We start from the raw sequence: 20287 nt of genomic DNA, 5'->3' as shown, positions 1-20287 counted from the left end.
TAGGACCCACATGGCGTACAAAACCCGATCTCCGTCCGTATGGTAAATACGGGTCATGCAATTCTCTCGGTTTTCTTTTTTTTTTTTCTTTTTCCTTTTTGTGTTTCTCTGATTGTATTTTGGAACACTAGTGGGTCCTACTTCTTAGTGTTTTGGACCCTCCGCGGAGTCAATTGAGTCCTCAAGTCCTCAACAGCGAACAACTATCGAATTTCTTGTTCGGTTTCGCCGAACTACTGCCGTCACTGGACGGGAAAAGCCCTTAAATGACCGCTTTGGGAGGCCATCCTTCTCCCGGTCCACCCGAGACTCGATAGATGAACCCGAGTATTTTTAGCGTAGCCATAACTTGAGTCGTATTGATTAATCTGATAACTGATTGGTTATGTATCTTGTTGGTTGGTTGAAATGTCTTATAGTAATTTGGATTTAATTGACGTGAGCTTGCTCGCTGCATTGGCATTCTTGTCACTAGAAGGAGTACTACCATTAACTAAGTTAGAAAGTTTCTAAGTATTATACAATCAAGAGATTGTTCGCTAGGGTGATTATTATTCATATATTTTGTCATCACTGAGTCAGTTGCTGTTAGTCACTGGAGAAAGCGAGACAGAGAGGAAAAAAAAAAAAAAATAATGGGTCCATCACTTACAACGGTTGCTGGAGATGGTCTCGGTCAGGTGCCGTTGAGTTGACCCAGACGCTGACACTCATGCCATTCACGGGGAATACCCCATATCCCGACGCATCGATGGTAACAACTTTCTCGTGGCTCTGCATAATATCTGTCCACTCCTCGTTGGCGTGCTTCGGTCCGACGTACATGCGCTTTTCTGCTGCCGCGCCGTTACTCATAATGCAGGCTAGTCCGGAAGGATGGCGCGCGTTTCCGTAACGGACAAATCCTGTTGTCTTGGTTAGATGCAGAAATTAAATGATACGTGTAACGTATTCATGGACAGAGTTTCAATATAATTAAAATAGAAGCCAAGAAAGATGAGAAAAAGTAAAAGGAAATACAAGTGCTCACCTATACAGTTGGCTTGGTCAAAATAATCCTGCTGTTCTCCATAAGCATACAACTTTCGAGCCCGTGTGAGAATCGGGAGTTTGCCCTTGCAGGCTCGCTTCAATGGCTTGTCTCCTAGAGTACCATAGAGGTCTCCGTAGAACACACATGGATGCCCATCTTTGCGGAGGAGCACCAATGCATATGCGAGCGGTTTGAAGTATTGTGCAACTGGGTTCTTCGGTCTGTTAGTCGATTGGTAGGGTTTAGGCAGAAAGTAGGGTACTCACTTCAAGCATTTGCCCGGGTACCTTAATGTTGTCAGTACAATTCATTGTTGAGGGAATAAAAGTTCACTTACCGTATCATGATTCGAAACAAATGTCTGTAGGAAATTGTTGTCAGCATTGCAGTTCTTTGCCGGATCTACCACATCAACTCACCAAAGCATTCTCAGGTTTGCTCTGCACCAAAGTACCCTTGAATATCTTGCGAAGATCACCTCCCTTTGTGTACGATGTCCTGCACAAGTTCACAACGAGAGGCACATCAACCGCCGTCACCGAATGATCCATCTGCTGAAGATATCCCACGAGATCCTTTAAATCTCCCGACCAGTATTCGCCGATGACAAACAGATCCTTGTTAGCCGTCTTGCGGACATGATCAATAAACTCCTTCTGGAAGCCAGCAGAAAAATGCTTCGCGGCGTCCAGTCGCATGCCACTCAGAGATAGCTCATTTGTTATCCAGGTTCCCCAATGAAGGACGTCTTCCCGAACCTCTGGATTGGAATAGTCCAGATTTGCAAACATTAAATAATCATAGTTGCCATTGTCCTTGCCCACATCTTGTGCCCAATCCTTGCCTGGCGCATGGATCTTGAAGATGGCATTTTCTCTGCGCGATTCGTCCCAGTCCACACCATTGAAATGCTGCCAATTATATTTCATCGAGCTGTACTGGTCGCCGCGGCCCTCGAAGTCAAAACCGACCCAACCCTCAATTTCAGTGGGCTTGGATACCTCGACATTTCGTCCTGTGCGAACAACAAACTTGAATCAACCAATGATCCGAGAATAAAGAGTAGATGAAAAAAAAAAAAAAAAAAAAAGGAAAAATAAAGGTCATACGATTAGGATCTACTTTAACAGCCTGGAACCGTTCGGGATAATCCGCCCCGGCTTTATGATTGAGCACCGCATCCCAGTATATACCAACACCCAGCGACTTTGCTTCTTCCACAAGGTCTTCAAGCTCCCTCCGAGAGCCCCATTTGGTGGTTCGGGATCCTTTCTGATCGAACTCGCCTAGATCATACAGGTCATATATATCGTAGCCATTACCCGAGGGGTTCATGGCTTTGCAGCCCGGAGGAATCCAGATATTGTCGATGCCGATCTCTTTCAACCCCGGCAGAGCATGTTGCAGACGTCGCCAGTGGCATGTATCATGTGGTACGTGCCATTCAAATGCTTCTAGCAGCAGAGTGTTGTCGGGGGCATTCCATGACGGGCGTGATTCCAGATCCCGAGCTGCTTCTGTTTGTATATAAGACGCATTAGAGTATGTAAACAATCATAGAGTTCATGAAGTATATTGTGGGGAGCTAACCCTCAATCTCCTTCCATTGCTGTTGTTGCTGCTGTCCCTTTCTCCTCTTCGGAAAACAGCGGGAGAAAAAGGACACCATGACGATAGCCGACAATGGAGCGTATCCAGATCACAACCGTGTGCTAAATTCAGCAATCAATGCTATGAAAGCGTCGAGTCGTATAGATTAGTATCAAACCGTCGACCGTGTCATATGTAAGGACCATCGGGCAGAGATTAGTCTAGTGGAGTCAAAGGCCAATCGTTAAGTGGGTCTTTTCACTATTTTTACCCGCGCCACCGGGTTTCAATTGTTGTTGTTTGTCTCACTGCTGTCTTGCCTTTTTCCTTTTTCCTTTTTCCTTTTTCCTTTTTCCTTTTTCCTTTTTCTCTTTTTTTCTTTTTTCTTGCTTCTATTTTCGCGCTTTTTCTTTTTCATCCTTCTCGTTTCTTCTCCTAACCCTCAGTCGGATGTTCTCCCGACACAACCCCGAAAGGCCTCTAGTACTAGTAAAGCTGACTTGATTAACCTTGTGTCATAAACATGTAGGATATTCTTGAATCGGCAGATTTCATAGGTAAAATATTATTATAATCATAAATATATTTTCGGAATGTCTTAACAGGAGTAGTAATATGTAGTAATATGTTGAAAATATATGTGCATATCTAAAGTTACCGGGATACCTCATATGAAAAAATATATCACTTTTGTCTTGCACTACCAATTATATATAAACATATACAACTAACGAGAACCAAAAAGAAAAAAAAAAAATATTAATAATAATAATAAAATAAAATAAAAAATAAAAAATATTAAAAAATTATTATACATATTCTGCGTACACATACATTTCAATACTAGTGAACATTAGGGGATAAGCATAACAACAACATTGTCACCCATGAGAAAATAAATGTGGTACCCTGGGTATCGTACGGTCGGAAAACGTGCAATAAGAAAAGTATATATACAGAAGAACGAGAGTAACATCATCAACACACCTCGACAGACCCAGATATATTATTGTCCCAAGCACTGGGCAGACTACAACAATACCGCAACAAGACTAGTCAGGAGAACAGAAAGCAAGACGCCGTGAGCGGCGCTGCTGGTGGTCTTGGCACCGAGAGATATCGCAGCCGCCGCCGCCGCAGCGCCCTTGGTCTTCAGCTCAACGAACGAAACGTTCGCAGACGAGTAACCGCAAAGACCACTGCCCGGCATGAGAGAGGCGGGGAAGAAGACTCTCGGTTCGCCCTTGTCCATGGGAACAGTCAGTTCACTCTGTGAATTGACCGTATAGTTCACACAGTTAAGGACATCCACAACCTCCACGCCTCCGTTGTAACTCACCGGCATAGTGAGGTTGTAGGCACTGCTATTGCTGCCCTGAGTGGACAAAAGCATGACTACCTGTCGGCCCTCGACACCTTTGCGGAAGGCCAATTCACTACCACCCCGGAAGATGGGGTATGTTTGGAGACTGACGTAGTTCGGATCAAGCTTGTAGGCGTGCTTACGGATGGTGTTCAGTTTTGCGATCAACTTGTACAGCTCGGCGTCGGTGTTGTAGTTGGTGAGCCAGATAGCTTCACGATTATCAGGCGTGCCCGGTCCGTCCAAATGCTGCTCTTGGCCTTGATAGATCATAGGAACGCCATCGTAGAGGATGGTGAAGGTTAGAACATTCTTAGCAAGCTGTGTTCATTCAAGTTAGCTCTGGATATTTTTGTTTGATTGCGCTGGTCTCAGTGCATACCGCGATATCATCGGTCATACTAGCAAATCGGGCGACATCGTGGTTTTCCGAGAACGATGCGAGGGCGGTCACATCGTCGCAGGAATTCTTCATGATTTCCACCTGGTTGGCCAAGTCGCTAGTATTGCCCAGGGTGAAGGCATTGAGGACCGAATAATAGACGGGATAATTGGGGACACTGCCGATGTAGTTATTCTGGTATTCACAGATGGTGTCGACTTCCTGCTGCAGGACTTCTCCGGTCATGAACGCGCCGATGGCGTCGCCAAAATTCTTCAGAAAACCAGGGTCTACATGCTTCGCAGCATCAATACGCAGGCCATCGATCGAGTAGGTGGAGATGATTTCCTTGGCCCATTTTTCCAGTGTCTGTTGTACGACCTCATGTTCCGTGAATAGATCGGGCAATGCTACCTTGTTGTCTCCGGTTTGACACAGCTGGGCGTTGGTGTAATTGTTCCAGTCGGTAATCTTACAGTACGGGTGAAAGTAACTGGAGTCGTTGAAAGGAGTGAAGACCGAATAATCAATATTCTTGGCCGGGTCCTTGCCGTTGGTCATATATGCCATGTTGTTGATGACCGTATCCATCATCAAGTACATACCACGTGAGTGGAGAGCCTCACTCAGGTCGAGCAGATCCTGGTGGGTACCGAAATGTGAGTTGAGTGAGTACAGATCCAGGGGCCAATAGCCATGGTAAGCCTCTCCATAGGACACGCGGCCCTCGATGTTTTCTATGATCGGGGAGATCATGACCGCATCGAATCCCATGCCCTGGATGTAGTCGAGCTTGTCAATAGTGCCTCGCCAGGTACCGCCACAGTATAGGCCCTGAGTGGTGTTGCACGGGGCGGTCGTTGAGCCATCAGTGCGCGCGAATCGATCTGTCATGGTTTGATAGACGGATCTTGACTTCCATTCTGCTGTGGTTGCAGCCAGGGCTGATCCTACTAGGCTGGTAACCAAGACGGCACCTGCCCATCGCCCCAGGGATGACGACGAAACCATGGTCGCGGGAGTAATTTCCGGTGGATCCTTAACTCGTGTAACCCCAGTTCATGGAGTGACAAGCTGATGGTCGATCTTTGTGGAGATCGTCTGTAGGCTCTGCCGTTTAAGCTCAAATGGCGCACCTGAAACAGTTCGTATACGCGTTTTGTGGGGATTTGAACGGGAGGAGTGGCTGATATTGACAATGGAACACCACGAATGGAAGGAGGGAATGACGCGTCCAAAGCAATCAATCAAACAACAAATAAAGGAGTGACGAGTGAAACAATATGCAAATGTAAAGAATGACAGTGGTCAGGTCTTAATGATCGACAGAACGAGGGGATGAATAAGGAATGACAGTGAGAACGATTGTTAGAAAGGAACGAACCATCCTAGGAGAGAGAGAAAAGGACGGGAAAGGAAGGGGGGAAAGAAGGAAGAATAGAATAACAAATAAGGTTCCTGGGGAACGTTGCACTCGAAAAATGGATTGAAGAAAGGTGGATCTAGAGCGCAACTGCAAAAGAACGCCGGCGTGCCCTAAGTCTGTTCGGTGTATATACATGCAACACGTCCATACCCGCAATAGATGGATAGAATATACAATAGTTCCTCTAGCTACTCCATCGGCCCTGTATATATCTGACCATGGTCACTCTCCTGCTCAGTGGATTGAAATTTCAGAGGAATTGATCATTTTACTCATTTTTAGGGTCACTGTGATGGTCTTCCGATCCCCCCCCCCCCTGGAAAGCCCCCTCATTTTCCTTTCCAAGCCTTCGGCTATGGAGAGCCAAGCGAACTTCCGTTTATATCCGGTCACATGCCTAGTCCAAATTTTCTTAATATCATAGACTAGCATGCGCGGAGGGGAAATGCTGAAAAGAAGACATGAACCCTCTGTTTCGTGCCTGAATCATGTATGGTAGCTGAATTGATGTACAGCTACTTTCGTGAAAGCTGACCTCAACCCCTCCAGTGCAACCGTCACATCAAGTTTTCCATATTAGGACAAGACGCTAGTTACCCCTGGGATTTATTGTGGCCACCTCGGCATTCTTTGCGGTCTTGAAATGCCTAGAAAGCCCCTCTCGCCCTGCCCTAAAGAGCTGGATAATAAGGCTACTGCCAGGTACAAAGGGAACAAGAAGCTGGGAATACTCGGGAAGGGCCGATGACCCGAGACAATGTTTGTGGAACAAGGTGTTTGAGACATCCCTCCTGGGTAATTGATCGTCTGAATCGCCAATAGGATGGCAATAGTGCCTGGCATTTCCCATGGACATACATGGGGGATCTGTTAAGCAAGTGAGACAGTCAGGCCATGACCTATGCCTGCCCAGGGAAGTATCCCCGAGTGGGTGACCAGTTCACGCAGTGCTGGCATTTCGCATATAACCTGAGATAATTATGGGTCCTGATCGCACGTTGCATGCTGGGGAAGTTAATGGGACCACGATCAGGGCAGCTGTTTTCTTTTTAGTCACCGGCTAAAAAAAGAAACAAAGAGTCCAGTGCCCGGTCCAGCGGCGAGGGCAGCGTTGGGCTTTTAGATTAGCCAAAACTGCCCACTGGCGGTGGTGACCTCAGTAATACCGGCTAGGACTACCAAAACCAATGTCTGGGCAGAGTCATGGTAGCGTTCTCGTTAGTCCATCCTCTTCCTGCCAATTGACTTGACTGAGTGGCGTGGCGGATGGGAATGTCTTTGACCCAAGCACCAATTAGGGGGCAACGAACCGAGTGGAGCCGATGGGTCTTAAAAATTGAGTAAAATCACCCAATTCAGTCTAGGCAATCAGCTCAAGCTTGCCATGACCAGGGCTTATGCTGGAAATATTAGCTTGTTCTTTTCTTTTTCTTTTTTGAGTTTTCCCTCGTCTCTGTACTGATACAGAGGCTTGGCCAAGGATCTACGGTCCGTGTTTGGATTGGACATCCAATCTAAAATTGTCAGATATCGAACTCAATAATACGAATGAATTATTTGATACAATATGGAATACGGAGTACGGAGTACTGGGAAAGCCATGTAGGATCATATTGTTCAGTGTGGACTATTAATTTCAAAAGGAATAGGTCAGCTTCGGCTATTCTGAAATGGGGATATATATATAGCCCTATGCATCAGTATAATAATGATCATTGGACAATAAGTAAGACATTATTCCAATAATTTGTACGCTTTCCGTTTTTTCCTCTCTCATTTTTTACTATCTTTTTTTTTTTTTTTTTTTTTTACTAACTATCTGGCTCGATCAGACCCTTTCCCAGTTGTCTCTCGGTCAGACACCGGAGGTTGAACTAAAGACCCACGGGAACCCGAAAAAATACGGGCTAAGAAACCTTGGACATCGTATATAATTGGCCAAGACCCACCGAGAGTCTGAGGTATTGAAACCGGATTGGCGACATCCCGATACACTAGCCGTGGATCTGAAGCAAGTTAGTGACTGGAGTCCGAAAGGCCAATAACCCTAATATCCAAACAGGGTTAGCTGTAGCCAAGAATAAAAATGAGGTCAAGAGGTTAAGGACCCGCCGTGACAGTGTTCTGGAATTTCCAATCTGTCTCCATGTTGTCACTTCCTCGACCTGGTTTTACCTGTTCAGGTTTAGAAATAAAATAAAAAAATTTCATTCTTGAATGAAAAATTTTATTCCGGGAATCCACGCCGCCATTTACTCGTCGGGTTTCACTCTGATGGATGAAAATAGGGCAGGCTCTATGGAGCTAGGTACCAACCGAGAGCCACCACCGTCTGCATGGCGCAGAATTTCGATCCCAAGCCCTCCCCAGCCAATCGGGGTGTCCCGTTCTTATCTAAATCGGTGCTACGGTGCTGTCCGGAAGGTACGGTATGTGTAGACGACGGGACTGTAACGAGAAGGAAAAGAGAGGATTATTACAGTAAGACATAGCATGCAGTGTTGGTCTTAGTAAAGCCAATTAAGTCTCACCATTTCAGATGCTATGCAAGCCACCGTGTCGTATCTAATCAACTGCTTCGGTTAATTACAATCGGGGCGTCGATACGAGATCTGAGCTCTTGAGGTTCGGATACGGCGAGAGATAACGGAACCTCTCACCATGGGCCACGATAGTTCGTCTGAGAGCACATGGCGATCTGGATGTGCAAAGGATCCAGCTTGAGGGACCAGCGAGACTGGCGGCGAGCAGAAGGGGGATTTACTGGATCGAAGTGGGAGTGGCTGAATAGGCGTCTCAATTGGCTGAAAGTAATCCATATTTCAAAAAAAATATGACTGCCCCGTTGGGCTCCACTCATCTCCCGGACCGGGAGTCAACCTAACGGTTCCCAGTCTATACGAGAATGTATCAATTCGTTGTTTTCCGCTGGGGCATCCACAAAGTTTTTTTCGCCTTCGGACCGGCGAGACGTCATTCAAACCGCGGGTCGAGCATGAGCTCGACTCTCATAGCCAGCGGCGAAAAATAAAAATAAAAATAAAAGTAAAAATCAAAGAAGTAAAAAAAGGACGGATGGGAATGGGATCCGGAGAAGCTAGAGTAAAACAGTGTGGTCACTAAGACTCACCAACTCGTCGCTTTAGCTGATCGGGGACAATAGTCTCAAAGTGAGCTGGCACTTTTGAGCAATAGAGTGTGGTCCTGACATCTGAGCCCTGTTTATTATTAGCAGACACGAGACGTCTTTGTTACGTTTGATCCACTATCGCTAATGTTCACGAATCCTGCCAGCCTTTTATGCTGAGCCTCAAGGACAATTTGCTAGTCACTAGGTTGTTCTCTTGTCTTCCCTCTCTCCCTCTTTTTGAAACCTTTTCTCCCTCCTCAAGCTTTGTACCTTTTTTGCCCGACTGTATTTTGTTTGTTTTTCCTGTTTTCCTCCCTCTCCTGCACAATAGATTCCATTCGTTGAAACCCGATCTGCTCGTTATCTGATGTCTATCGCTCGTTATCAGTATTCCCGACATCATTGACCGAGCAGTGGTGAACGCCTGGCAAATTATCTATCTGCGGGACATAAGAGATTGCGCATATATGATTGCATCATAGTGGATTACAGATTATTGCTTGCATCTTTTGGTTTTGTCGTCAACTTGACCACCGGGCGTGCCCGACATTGTCACCCATTATGAAGTGGGCTTTCTCCAGTACGGTGCTGGCGCTTTTCGCAACAACAGCAACGGCCTGGCCTTACGACGAATCTCTATCCGCATACAACCTTAACCAAAACAAATCCGCAACCAACCCAGCCCAATATTGGGGAGAATGGCCGGACCACAAGGGGAAATACTTCCCTTCTCCCGACAATTGGCGGTTTCCTACGTATACCCTGTTCATGGACCGCTTTGTCAACGGAGATCCTACGAATGACAACATTAATGGAACCCTTTTCGAGCACGATATCTCCTCGACACAAATGCGCCATGGTGGAGATGTGGCTGGTCTACTCGATACTTTGGATTATCTTCAGGGAATGGGCATCAAGGTTTGTTGTTCCTGTAATCCAATTATGTGGGATGGCATACTAAGACTCCTTAGGCTCTATATCTCGCAGGAACCATCTTGATGAACCAGCCTTGGGGCTCTGATGGTTATTCCGCTCTCGATACGACACTACTCGATCAGCACTACGGTGACATTGCGACATGGCGTAATGCTATCGACGAGATTCATAAGCGCGGGATGTATGTCATCTTTGATAACACGATTGCTACGTAAGTCTTTCCGCATCCACGATAGTACAGTCGAGACAATGTCTAACGCATGAATTCAGGATGGGTGATCTCATCGGTTTCGAGGGCCATCTGAACGATACAACCCCATTTTCGACTAAGGAGCATAAAGCGCTTTGGAAAACCGATCGTCGCTATGTGGATTTCGATCTCGGAAACGACTATAATCAGACGTGCGACTACCCCCGTTTCTGGTATGAGGATGGTTATCCAGTTCAAGAGTCCATGACGGCGGGGCTTGTTGGTTGTTATGACAGCGACTTCGATCAATATGGCGATATTGAGGCTTTCGGTGTGTTTCCTGATTGGCAACGTCAGCTCGCAAAATTCGCGTCCGTCCAAGATCGGCTGCGAGAATGGCACCCCTCGGTCCGCGAGCGGTTGATTCGTCATTCGTGTATGATCATCTACTCGTTGGATATCGACGGTTTCCGTTACGATAAGGCTACTCAGTCGACCGTGGATGCGCTGGGAGATATGTCGATGGCTTATCGCGAATGCGCCCGTGCCGTTGGCAAGGAGAATTTCTTCATCTCCGGTGAAATTACTGGTGGTAACACTTTTGGTTCTATCTATCTGGGCCGAGGCAGACAACCTAACCAGTATCCTGAGACGGCTGAGAAGGCCATGAAAATGACCAACGAGTCCGAGTCGCAATACTTTCTGCGTGAAGCTGGACATGAGGCGATCGACGGCGCGGCCTTCCACTATTCAACATATCGTGCTCTGACTCGGTTCTTGGGTATGGACGGTAACTTGGCCGCCGGTTACGATGTTCCTGTGGATTGGGTCGATGCGTGGAATTTGATGCTGCAGTCAAATGACTTCATCAACCCTAACACGGGCAAGTTTGATCCCCGCCATATGTTCGGCGCGACCAACCAGGATGTCTTCCGCTGGCCAACAGTCGAAAAGGGTGTAGAAAGGCAGTTGCTTGGGCTGTATATCACTACATTGCTTCTTCCGGGTATTCCCCTCCTCCTTTGGGGCGAGGAACAGGCATTCTATATCTTGGATGCGACGGCATCTAACTATATCTACGGCCGTCAAGCAATGTCTCCTGCGACTGCGTGGAGAGACCATGGTTGCTTTTCTTTAGATTCTTCACAGTACTATAAGTGGCCTATTCAGGCTGGCCGTGAGGGTTGCCATGACCCAACTGCCGCGTACGATCATCGTGACCCGTCCCACCCAGTGCGCAACATTATCAAGCATATGTACCAGCTGCGCGAAAAATTCCCTGTACTGAATGATGGCTACTCCATTCAGAAACTTTCGAACCAGACCGAGGAGGTCTTCTATCCAGGTTCCAACGGTACCGCTACAGAAACGGGTTTGTGGTCTATCTTACGTGATGTCAATGCCGATGTACAGGACCTCGGCTCAGACGCGAATAACCAACCTGTTTGGCTCGTCTACCACAACACCAACCGTACAGTTGACTACAAGTTCAACTGCAAGGAGAATGAGACCGCACTGGTCTCGCCGTTCGTCACCGGCACCAAAGTTCGGAATCTGTTCTATCCCTATGACGAGCACACCTTGATTGATGGCCCCGTCAAACTTGGGCTGAACGGATCTACCGAGCTCAACGGCTGCCTGGCTAACATGACCTTGGACGCCTATGCGTTCCGCGCCTATGTCCCCAGCACACGTTTCACCAAGCCCCGGCCCATGATCACGAAGTTTACTCCCGGACATGACTTCCCTGTTCACTCCACGGTAGCTCCCAATCTGGACGAAAGCGTGAAGATCGAGCTCTATTTCTCTGAAGAGATGGACTGCGATTCCGTTACCAAATCAATCACCATCAGCTCTTCTACGGAATCTCAAAAGGTCCCGACACTGGATGAGAAGACTGTAGATTGCAAGGGAATTCCAGCAAGCAACACTTCGTGGACCGGTCAGCTCCCTAGCGTCTTCATGTGGGCTGCCAATCTGACAGGAGTGTACAACGGCATTCACCGAGTCACAGTTAAGAACGCTAGCAGCACCCATGGAAACGCGACAACAAACGCGGTCGACCACTTCCTCTTCCGTATCGGACAAATCGATAATCCCATGGTCTTTACATCGGCCAACTATTCGAGTAGTTTACTCCATGAGGAATCAAACGGTACCCTGTTCATCCAGCATCACGCAGCGGGTGCCGATAAGTGGCGTTATTCCACCAATTGGGGAACCACTTTCTCCGACTGGAAGACTTACACAGGTGGTAATGATACCATCACGGAGTTAGACTGGTCTGGCACCAAGAAACAGAAATGGAAGGGACACCATGTGCGGGTCGAGTACTGGAGCAAATGGACCGGTAGCAGCGACTATGTTCAGGAGGGCGATGCTGGACTGCATTCGAATGTGCCACGCCGCTTCCCTCACATCTTCTTTAACGGCCCCTACAATCAGTACGGATATGACGGTGGTCTGGATAATGTGGTGAGACAGGACTCCAAAGACGGAATCTGGAAGTATCACTTTACAGCAGAATGGCCTGCTCAAGCCCAGCTGAACATCTGGGGCATGAATCCGGATGGGCAGCCAGATCAAAGCTGGGTGCTTGGTGATGCCGATAATGATTCCGTTCTGGATCGAATGCCACCATCCTCTCTGTCTGCGACCTTGATTAACATCACCGAGCACCCGCCTAAGCCTTACCTGGCCTGGAATATCTACATCAACGATGCCACCATGAAGTTCCAGCTCTTTCCCGTTGGACACCAGAACACCCAGATCGCCATGTTCGTGCTCTTCTGGATTATCCCCGTCATCACCGGTGCAGCATGTGTATACATATTTATGAAGTCTTTCTATAAGGTCAAGTTCAACCAGATCGGTGTAAGTGAAAAGGCCACAATGATCCCATTGGCTCTGCGGAGAAAGTTCAAGAGGAACCGTGGCGGTGATGAGGAAAAGATGAACCCCTTGATGCGTCTGGCCAACAAGTCTGGCTTCCTGCAGACCAACACCGCTATTGGTGGCGCTGCTTCTGGCAAGAGACGCATGGTTCTCATCGCGACAATGGAGTATGATATCGAGGATTGGCAGATCAAGATCAAGATTGGTGGTCTTGGTGTCATGGCCCAGCTCATGGGTAAAACTCTCGGACATCAAGACCTGATCTGGGTTGTCCCCTGTGTCGGTGGAGTTGAATACCCAGTGGATAAACCCGCAGAACCCATGAACGTCACTATCCTCGGAAACTCCTATGAAGTTCAGGTCCAGTACCATATCTTGAACAACATCACCTACGTTCTTCTAGACGCCCCTGTGTTCCGTCAGCAATCCAAGTCTGAACCCTATCCAGCCCGTATGGATGACCTCAACAGTGCTATTTACTACTCCGCCTGGAATCAGTGTATTGCTGAGGCATGCAAACGATTCCCAATTGACCTGTACCATATCAACGATTACCACGGCTCTATAGCTCCACTCTACCTTCTTCCCGACACTGTACCAGCTTGTCTCTCCCTTCACAACGCTGAATTCCAGGGTCTCTGGCCTATGCGTACACAGAAAGAAAAGGAGGAGGTGTGCTCTGTCTTTAACCTGGATATTGATACTGTCAGACGGTATGTGCAGTTCGGTGAGGTTTTCAACTTGCTTCACGCTGGTGCTAGTTATCTTCGTGTCCACCAGCAGGGTTTCGGTGCCGTTGGTGTGTCCAAGAAGTACGGAAAGCGGTCCTACGCCCGTTATCCCATCTTCTGGGGGTTGAGAAAGGTTGGCAACCTGCCTAACCCTGATCCTTCGGATGTGGGAGAATGGAATAAGGAAAAGGCTATGGGCAACACTGACGAGGTTCACGTGGATCCTGATTATGAAGCCGGCAGAGGAGACCTGAAACGCCAGGCTCAGGAATGGGCTGGCCTTGACGTCAACCCCGACGCGGATCTACTAGTATTCGTTGGTCGTTGGTCCATGCAAAAAGGTGTTGATTTAATCGCCGATGTGATGCCAGCTGTCCTTGAGGCTCGTCCTAACGTGCAAGTGATTTGTATCGGGCCTGTTATCGATCTTTATGGTAAATTCGCCGCCCTGAAGCTAGACCACATGATGAAGGTTTACCCTGGACGTGTGTTTTCAAAACCTGAATTCACCGCCCTTCCGCCTTATATCTTCTCCGGTGCTGAATTTGCGCTTATTCCTTCTCGTGACGAGCCCTTTGGTCTTGTCGCAGTCGAGTTCGGCCGTAAGGGAGCCTTGGGTATCGGTGCCCGTGTCGGTGGTCTCGGTCAGATGCCTGGTTGGTGGTATAACGTTGAATCTACTGCGACATCTCATCTTCTGTACCAGTTCAAGCTTGCCATCGACGCCGCACTCAATTCGAAACAAGAGACCAGAGCCATGATGCGTGCCCGTTCTGCTAAACAGCGATTCCCGGTCGCGCAATGGGTCGAGGACTTGGAGATCCTGCAAACCACCGCAATCCAAGTACACAACAAGGAACTGGTTAAGCACAACGGTCGGCCGTTCACTCCTACTGGAACAACTACTCCTAGTGGCCTTATGACTCAACCAGCGAGCCCCTTCATGACTCCTGGAACGCAGACGCCTCTTGCTCATTCTAGGGAAAGCAGCTATTCGAACCTCAACCGCTTAAGTGAATATGTTACCCAGCCGAAGACCAGCTACAGCAGAGATCCGAGTCCTACCGGCACGGAGAAGCCGAAATCAGGACTTCAGCGACAGCTTTCACTTGGTGTTCGCTCTGGACCTGGTCATCAGAGCCGTCGTGGTCGCGCTCGCCAGCGTGACAGCATCCCAGAACATGAAGACACCCAGGAAGCCCACGGTGGCGCCATTACTGATGTTGAGGAAGAAAGCAGTGACGACGACATTGTCAACCATTATGCGGACGACGAGTACACTCTTACGCCTGCGCAAGTCGAAGAAGGCCGCAGGCTACAGGCCGCCCAGCAACAGGGTGTTGTGCGCATGCCGTTGAGTCCAGGTGGTAGACGATACAGCCAAGACTCCTTGCATCCCAGGAATATTCAGCCTCCTTCAAGTCCCGGAACACCCCCAGCTGCTTCCCAGAGTCTGCTCCCCCCTCCTAGGCTCCTCGACCCCGGCAGCCGTCTCAGTAGCGCATCCGTTCTCTCACTCGACTCAGTTGTCGGTGGCAAGAAAGACTTTAAGTTGCAGAAGGTTGACCCGTTCTTCACCGATAGCACCGGTGAATATTACAAGGCCTTTGATAAGAAACTCGATGAACTCAATGGATCGAACTCGGAGTCGCAGTTGTGTATCGAAGAATACTTGATCAAGAGTGAAAAGGAATGGTTCGACAAGTTCCGTGATGCCCGACTTGGTCGCACCAAATCGCCAACTCCCTCGGTCTACCGTGATAAGCATGGCGCATCGCCTGTCGGCTCGTTCTACGATGATAACGGCTCCCGTATGAGTGGTAGCGATGGCCCGCAATCCCGGGACAGTGAAGACGACGAGTTCCTCCTCGGAAAGGACTATGTCCCTCCCACCGGTCTCAAGAAGTGGATGCAGATTCGCATCGGTGACTGGCCCATCTACTCCTTATTCCTCGCTTTAGGCCAGATCATTGCTGCCAACTCGTACCAGATCACATTGCTCACGGGTGAAGTCGGTCAGACAGCCGAGAAACTGTATGGAATTGCAACCACGTATCTGATCACGTCTATTCTCTGGTGGCTTGTGTTCCGCTATTTCAAATCAGTGGTCTGTCTGTCTGCGCCATGGTTCTTGTACGCTATTGCCTTTATTTTCATTGGATCCGCCCATTTTGAGAGCAACTCTTTCAGTCGGGGATGGATTCAGAATGTCGGTAGCGGATTTTACGCCGCAGCCTCATCTAGTGGTTCTTTCTTTTTCGCGCTGAACTTCGGTGACGAAGGTGGCGCACCTGTCGAAACATGGATCTTCCGTGCATGCCTAATTCAGGGTATCCAGTCTGCCTATGTTATTGCGCTCTGGTACTGGGGTTCGACCCTGTCCGCGGCACAAAGTGAGGGTCTCTTGACTCCTACAAACAGTATCTCCAATTCCTGGAAGATGAGGTATGTTCTATCAATTTTCTATGGTTGATTTGACTAGCTAACTAAGCCTCTACAGTGCCATCTGTTACCCCATTGCCGCCGCCCTTATCGGAATTGGCTTGCTCTTGACATTCGGTCTGCCCAACTACTATCGTCAAACTCCTGGAAAGGTCGCTTCCTTCTACAAGTCCGTGTTCCGTCGTAAGATCGTCCTCTGGAACTTTGTCGCGGTCATCCTTCAGAACTTCTTCCTCAGCGCCCCCTACGGCCGCAACTGGCAGTGTAAGTTGACCCCTGTATAGCAGTTCCCCTCACACCTGGCCAAACTAACTCCGTCTCTTTGCAGTCCTCTGGACATCCCAGCACGCCCATCACTGGCAAATCGTCATTCTCTGTGTTGTTTTCTACGGCTTCGTATGGGCAGGTTTCCTATTCGTCGTCAGTCGCTACTTCAAATCACACAGTTGGTTCCTGCCCGTGTTCGCCTGCGGTCTCGGAGCGCCCCGCTGGGCCCAAATCTGGTGGGGTGTGTCTGGCATTGGCTACTACCTTCCTTGGGTGACAGGAGGATATACCGGCGGCGCGCTCGTATCCCGGAGTATCTGGCTCTGGCTCGGCGTGCTGGACTCGATCCAGGGTCTCGGCTTCGGTATCATCCTCTTGCAAACCTTGACCCGCATGCACATGCTTTTCACGCTTGTTTGTTCTCAAGTCCTTGGTTCTATCGCTACTATTTGTGCGAGAGCCTTCGCCCCTAATAATGTGGGCCCAGGGCCGGTTTCGCCTGATCCCACCTTCGGTGGTAGTGCGGTTGCGAATGCCTGGTTCTGGGTCGCTCTGTTTTGTCAGTTGTTGGTCTGGTAAGTTATTGACATTCCTTGACTTTCATTATGTACGATGATACTAACATGTCATGATTCTAGTGCCGGTTACATCCTCTTCTTCCGGAAAGAACAGCTGTCAAAGCCTTAAGGGCCATGCTTAATGGTGTGGAGTTTTGTTATGATTACTACTGTGAATGTATACATAGTCCAGCTCTCTGGACGTTACTGTCTATCTTAATATAATCCTTTGTATATAGATGACCATAATCTGAACATATTCAGATCAATGAGATTTTTAACGTGAATATTATGTGGTCCAGAAAACCGGCACAGCTGGTGAAAGGAAAGTGTAGATAGCGTAGAGAAGGATGATACCTTCCAGTTAGAGTTGGATTCATCCATTGACCCTTTAGTTTTGCCTCAAATACCAGACTAAGTCTTTCGACGAGTCTACTTAGTTGGGTACTGGTAGCAGTTTCAGGATCAGTCACTCCATGCATTTGTGATTCATTCTGAAAGAAATTATTCAGGGTGCAACGGCTTAGTAAGCGCTAGCATTGTTGTTTACATCACATGACGCGACGCGTTGATCGGGTGAGGGTGATTAAATACTGGATCACCAGAGCGAAGATCGGTGAGAAGAATCGAATGAAATTCCAATTGGGGTGAATATCGCGTATAATAATCGCATTGTTAGCCAGCACAGCTCTGCTAAGCAAGGAGTTTGCCCGATCGCCGTCGTGGAGGTCAATATCCGACATCGGGAGGGCATGCTACATCATGCATCACGGTATGGACGGTACTTATGGCCACCGTGCGAGAATTCTGGCGAGCTCTGTTCAGAATTGATCCTGTGCTTGTTATATCTACATGATTCGGATCTTACATCTCTCTTCTGGCTTTATATATATACTCCCTCCTTTCCCCCCCCCATGTCTAGTGCAGCAATTCCGAGGTCCGTCGGCTGGCCTAAACAGGGTTAGCCTCTCGGATTCCCGAGATGTCAGGTGAATTTCCTCTGCAATTCTATGTCCCCAGGAAATATTCATAAATGCCTTTGCATTTGTCTGTTTTATTTGTCGCACTAGAATAAATGTCTAGAATACTTTAATGGGAACAGTAAGACATAAAAGGATTTATGCCGGTAGTAGCTTGACTCCACTGGGAGGTCCTACCCATATACAAGCCGAGATATATAAAAAAGCTTCACTCTCGGCCCGCGGCAAAACATCACACCCACGGCGATGGTACACACGACAAGGATTGCAAAGCCGCAGACTTTCCCACTAATGCGCAACCATGCTAGCTAGATAAGCCCATCCAGGGTTCGGCTGTTCATCCGTCTACTAAGGTTCTCATCCGACAGTGATCTTCATGTCAATCTGACGATCGTGACTCTATTATGTGGGTATGCTGATCGAACCTAAGTTTATCTTGATGTCGGACAATCTCTTGCTCTTGCTGGGGGGAGTGGTATAGTGAGTTGAGGGTAAATGTGAAGGGTAATGTGAAAAGGTGTAAACTCCGTCGTGCTGGCGTAACTGCTAGACATAAAAACCAACCACAATCACCGAGATTGTTGTCAAAGTAGGAAATAATAGAGAAAGAAGAAAAGGAAGAGGTAAAAGAATTAGTGATCATACGAGCGGATCATGGAAGGGGAAAGACAGAAAGGTAAAACTGTAAGGGGAATAGAAAAAAAAAAAAATCACAACATCCCGCAAAGCCCCATATCCTTCATTAAATCACCCGCGACAATATCAATACCAGCTGTATCCTCATCCTCCCGACCAAAGGCGATGAACATCACATCATCTAAGTACCCATGGTACTTGTTGCCCTGTGCTTTCCAGCTGATGGACGTCACGTATAACATCTCCGTGTGATCCCACGCCTGTGACTCTCCTGCGGCCAGTGCCTTCGGTTTCTTTCCATGACCAGGAGTGCCACGACCTGAGATCCAGAGGGGCTTGGTCGATATGCCATGGACATCGAATGGAGCTGACCGGCGGAATAGCATGACGTATGGCTCGTATACACTATGGAATGCATAGAAACTCTTGTGTTGGAAGATGGTGAGGATGAACGTATTGAGATCGGTCGCCTGGCACAGCGGATCCGACCGCTGACATAGAGTGATGGTCAACGAGTTGGTCGCCTGGTGAATCGACTCCAACTCCGCGTCCTTCAATGCCGGAAGATGTCGCTGTAAACACTGCAGGTCGGTCGCAGCCGCAAGGGGTGCCAAGTCTGGACCGACCGAGCCGTCAAGTTCCAGTCGGGCGAAGACTCGGTTGGGAGCCACATCGTAATGGACATACGCTTGTCCTGTAGCGTCCCAGAAGAGAAACCAGTTCTTCTCGACGGCCCCATAGGGAAGCGGACGTTGCAACTCGGTGGCCTGGCGGAACCCATGATCGGACAAGATATCCATGTCTCCCTTCCAGTCGACCAGTGGCCGGAAGTCATGGACCCATTGTCCGAAGCAGGTAAATCGGGAATTGGACCCGTAGACGGCATACGGTGCCTCGGGCCCATAGAAGACACGCGCATCGTGGGGTCCGATGTTGAGGGTGAAGTAGGACAGCTCGCCCAAGCAGTTGTTACTATCGCCGACCGTCGCGGCGATCGGAAGAATCAAGGGAGGCTCAACACAGCCTAGGGTTCGTCCGCCATCCCGAAAGACAGCGTCGCAAACTAGTTCGGCGAACCAGACCGAGCTCTTGTGCTTGTCGGCAGGCTTGTGCAGTTGTGCGGTGATGATCCATGTATTCGGCTGCTCGGGATGGGGAATAATACTAGGATTAATGGCCTGTCGGCCACCAAATTCGATTTTAAACAACTTTTTGTCTGGGGTTGATACAGAGTACAACTCCGTATGGGTGGCGGACATGTCTATCTTGGGGTCCGAAGACGCTTCGAGACCCGTGTGTTGGTTATCATATTGTTGTTGTTCGTATTGCTGACCCCAGCGATTTCCGCTAGGATCCGGGCTTGGGCTTTGATCAGGCTTTGGAAAGGAATGACTGAAAGGAAGACTACTATTGCGATGGAGATAGTTGCGATGGTACAACTGAAGCCCTAGCACGACGAGGACCAGCACCACGCCGACAACGGGGACGATGCGCTTCAACCCTTTCGCCAGCATGACTAACGAAAGAGGGGTAGCAGGGAAATCAACTCCGATAGTCGAGCAGACATCAGCCTATTGTACGGGGGGGTTTCTTGGAGCTAACAGGAGAAATCAACCACGTTGGGAGGCAAATTAGGGCACGGTGCAGGTTTGGATACTTTTGTCCCGCGTGCGCCATTTTTTTGTTATTTTTTTCTAAGCCCAGCCGTGTTTTCCCCTCTCAAGTATCC

The 20287-nt window shown here is 48.5% G+C and overlaps 4 protein-coding genes across 4 annotated transcripts; 1 reads left to right on the top strand and 3 right to left on the bottom strand.

Annotated features, from left to right (window-relative positions):
* Positions 1 to 99: 99 nt before the first annotated feature.
* BDV27DRAFT_129030 (alpha-amylase) lies at positions 100 to 2992 on the bottom strand. The gene is made up of 8 exons (XM_032067095.1): positions 2624 to 2992; positions 2143 to 2550; positions 1453 to 2048; positions 1371 to 1394; positions 1300 to 1320; positions 1031 to 1247; positions 653 to 905; positions 100 to 573 (listed from the first exon to the last, which is right to left on the bottom strand). Exons 1-8 carry the CDS (start codon positions 2700 to 2702, stop codon positions 552 to 554), a joined length of 1620 nt encoding a protein of 539 aa, XP_031927205.1. The 5' UTR covers positions 2703 to 2992; the 3' UTR covers positions 100 to 551.
* Positions 2993 to 3554: 562 nt separating this feature from the next.
* On the bottom strand, positions 3555 to 5531 carry BDV27DRAFT_118369 (alpha-amylase). The gene is made up of 2 exons (XM_032064737.1): positions 4369 to 5531; positions 3555 to 4307 (listed from the first exon to the last, which is right to left on the bottom strand). The coding sequence occupies exons 1-2, from the start codon at positions 5377 to 5379 to the stop codon at positions 3654 to 3656; spliced, it is 1665 nt and encodes a 554-aa protein (XP_031927204.1). The 5' UTR covers positions 5380 to 5531; the 3' UTR covers positions 3555 to 3653.
* Positions 5532 to 8899: 3368 nt separating this feature from the next.
* On the top strand, positions 8900 to 17229 carry ags1 (alpha-1,3-glucan synthase Ags1). The gene is made up of 6 exons (XM_032067094.1): positions 8900 to 9842; positions 9896 to 10071; positions 10131 to 16121; positions 16177 to 16382; positions 16447 to 16960; positions 17024 to 17229. The coding sequence occupies exons 1-6, from the start codon at positions 9486 to 9488 to the stop codon at positions 17070 to 17072; spliced, it is 7293 nt and encodes a 2430-aa protein (XP_031927203.1). The 5' UTR covers positions 8900 to 9485; the 3' UTR covers positions 17073 to 17229.
* Positions 17230 to 18045: 816 nt separating this feature from the next.
* On the bottom strand, positions 18046 to 20080 carry BDV27DRAFT_129025 (uncharacterized protein). Its single transcript, XM_032067093.1, has one exon. The coding sequence runs from the start codon at positions 20070 to 20072 to the stop codon at positions 18633 to 18635; it is 1440 nt and encodes a 479-aa protein (XP_031927202.1). The 5' UTR covers positions 20073 to 20080; the 3' UTR covers positions 18046 to 18632.
* Positions 20081 to 20287: the final 207 nt, after the last annotated feature.

The sequence above is a fragment of the Aspergillus caelatus genome, assembly GCF_009193585.1.
Source record: "Aspergillus caelatus strain CBS 763.97 unplaced genomic scaffold BDV27scaffold_97, whole genome shotgun sequence".
NCBI classification, from domain to species: domain Eukaryota; kingdom Fungi; phylum Ascomycota; class Eurotiomycetes; order Eurotiales; family Aspergillaceae; genus Aspergillus; species Aspergillus caelatus.
The sequence above is the reverse complement of the archived record's forward strand: the minus strand, read 5'-3'. Positions and strand labels throughout refer to the sequence as shown.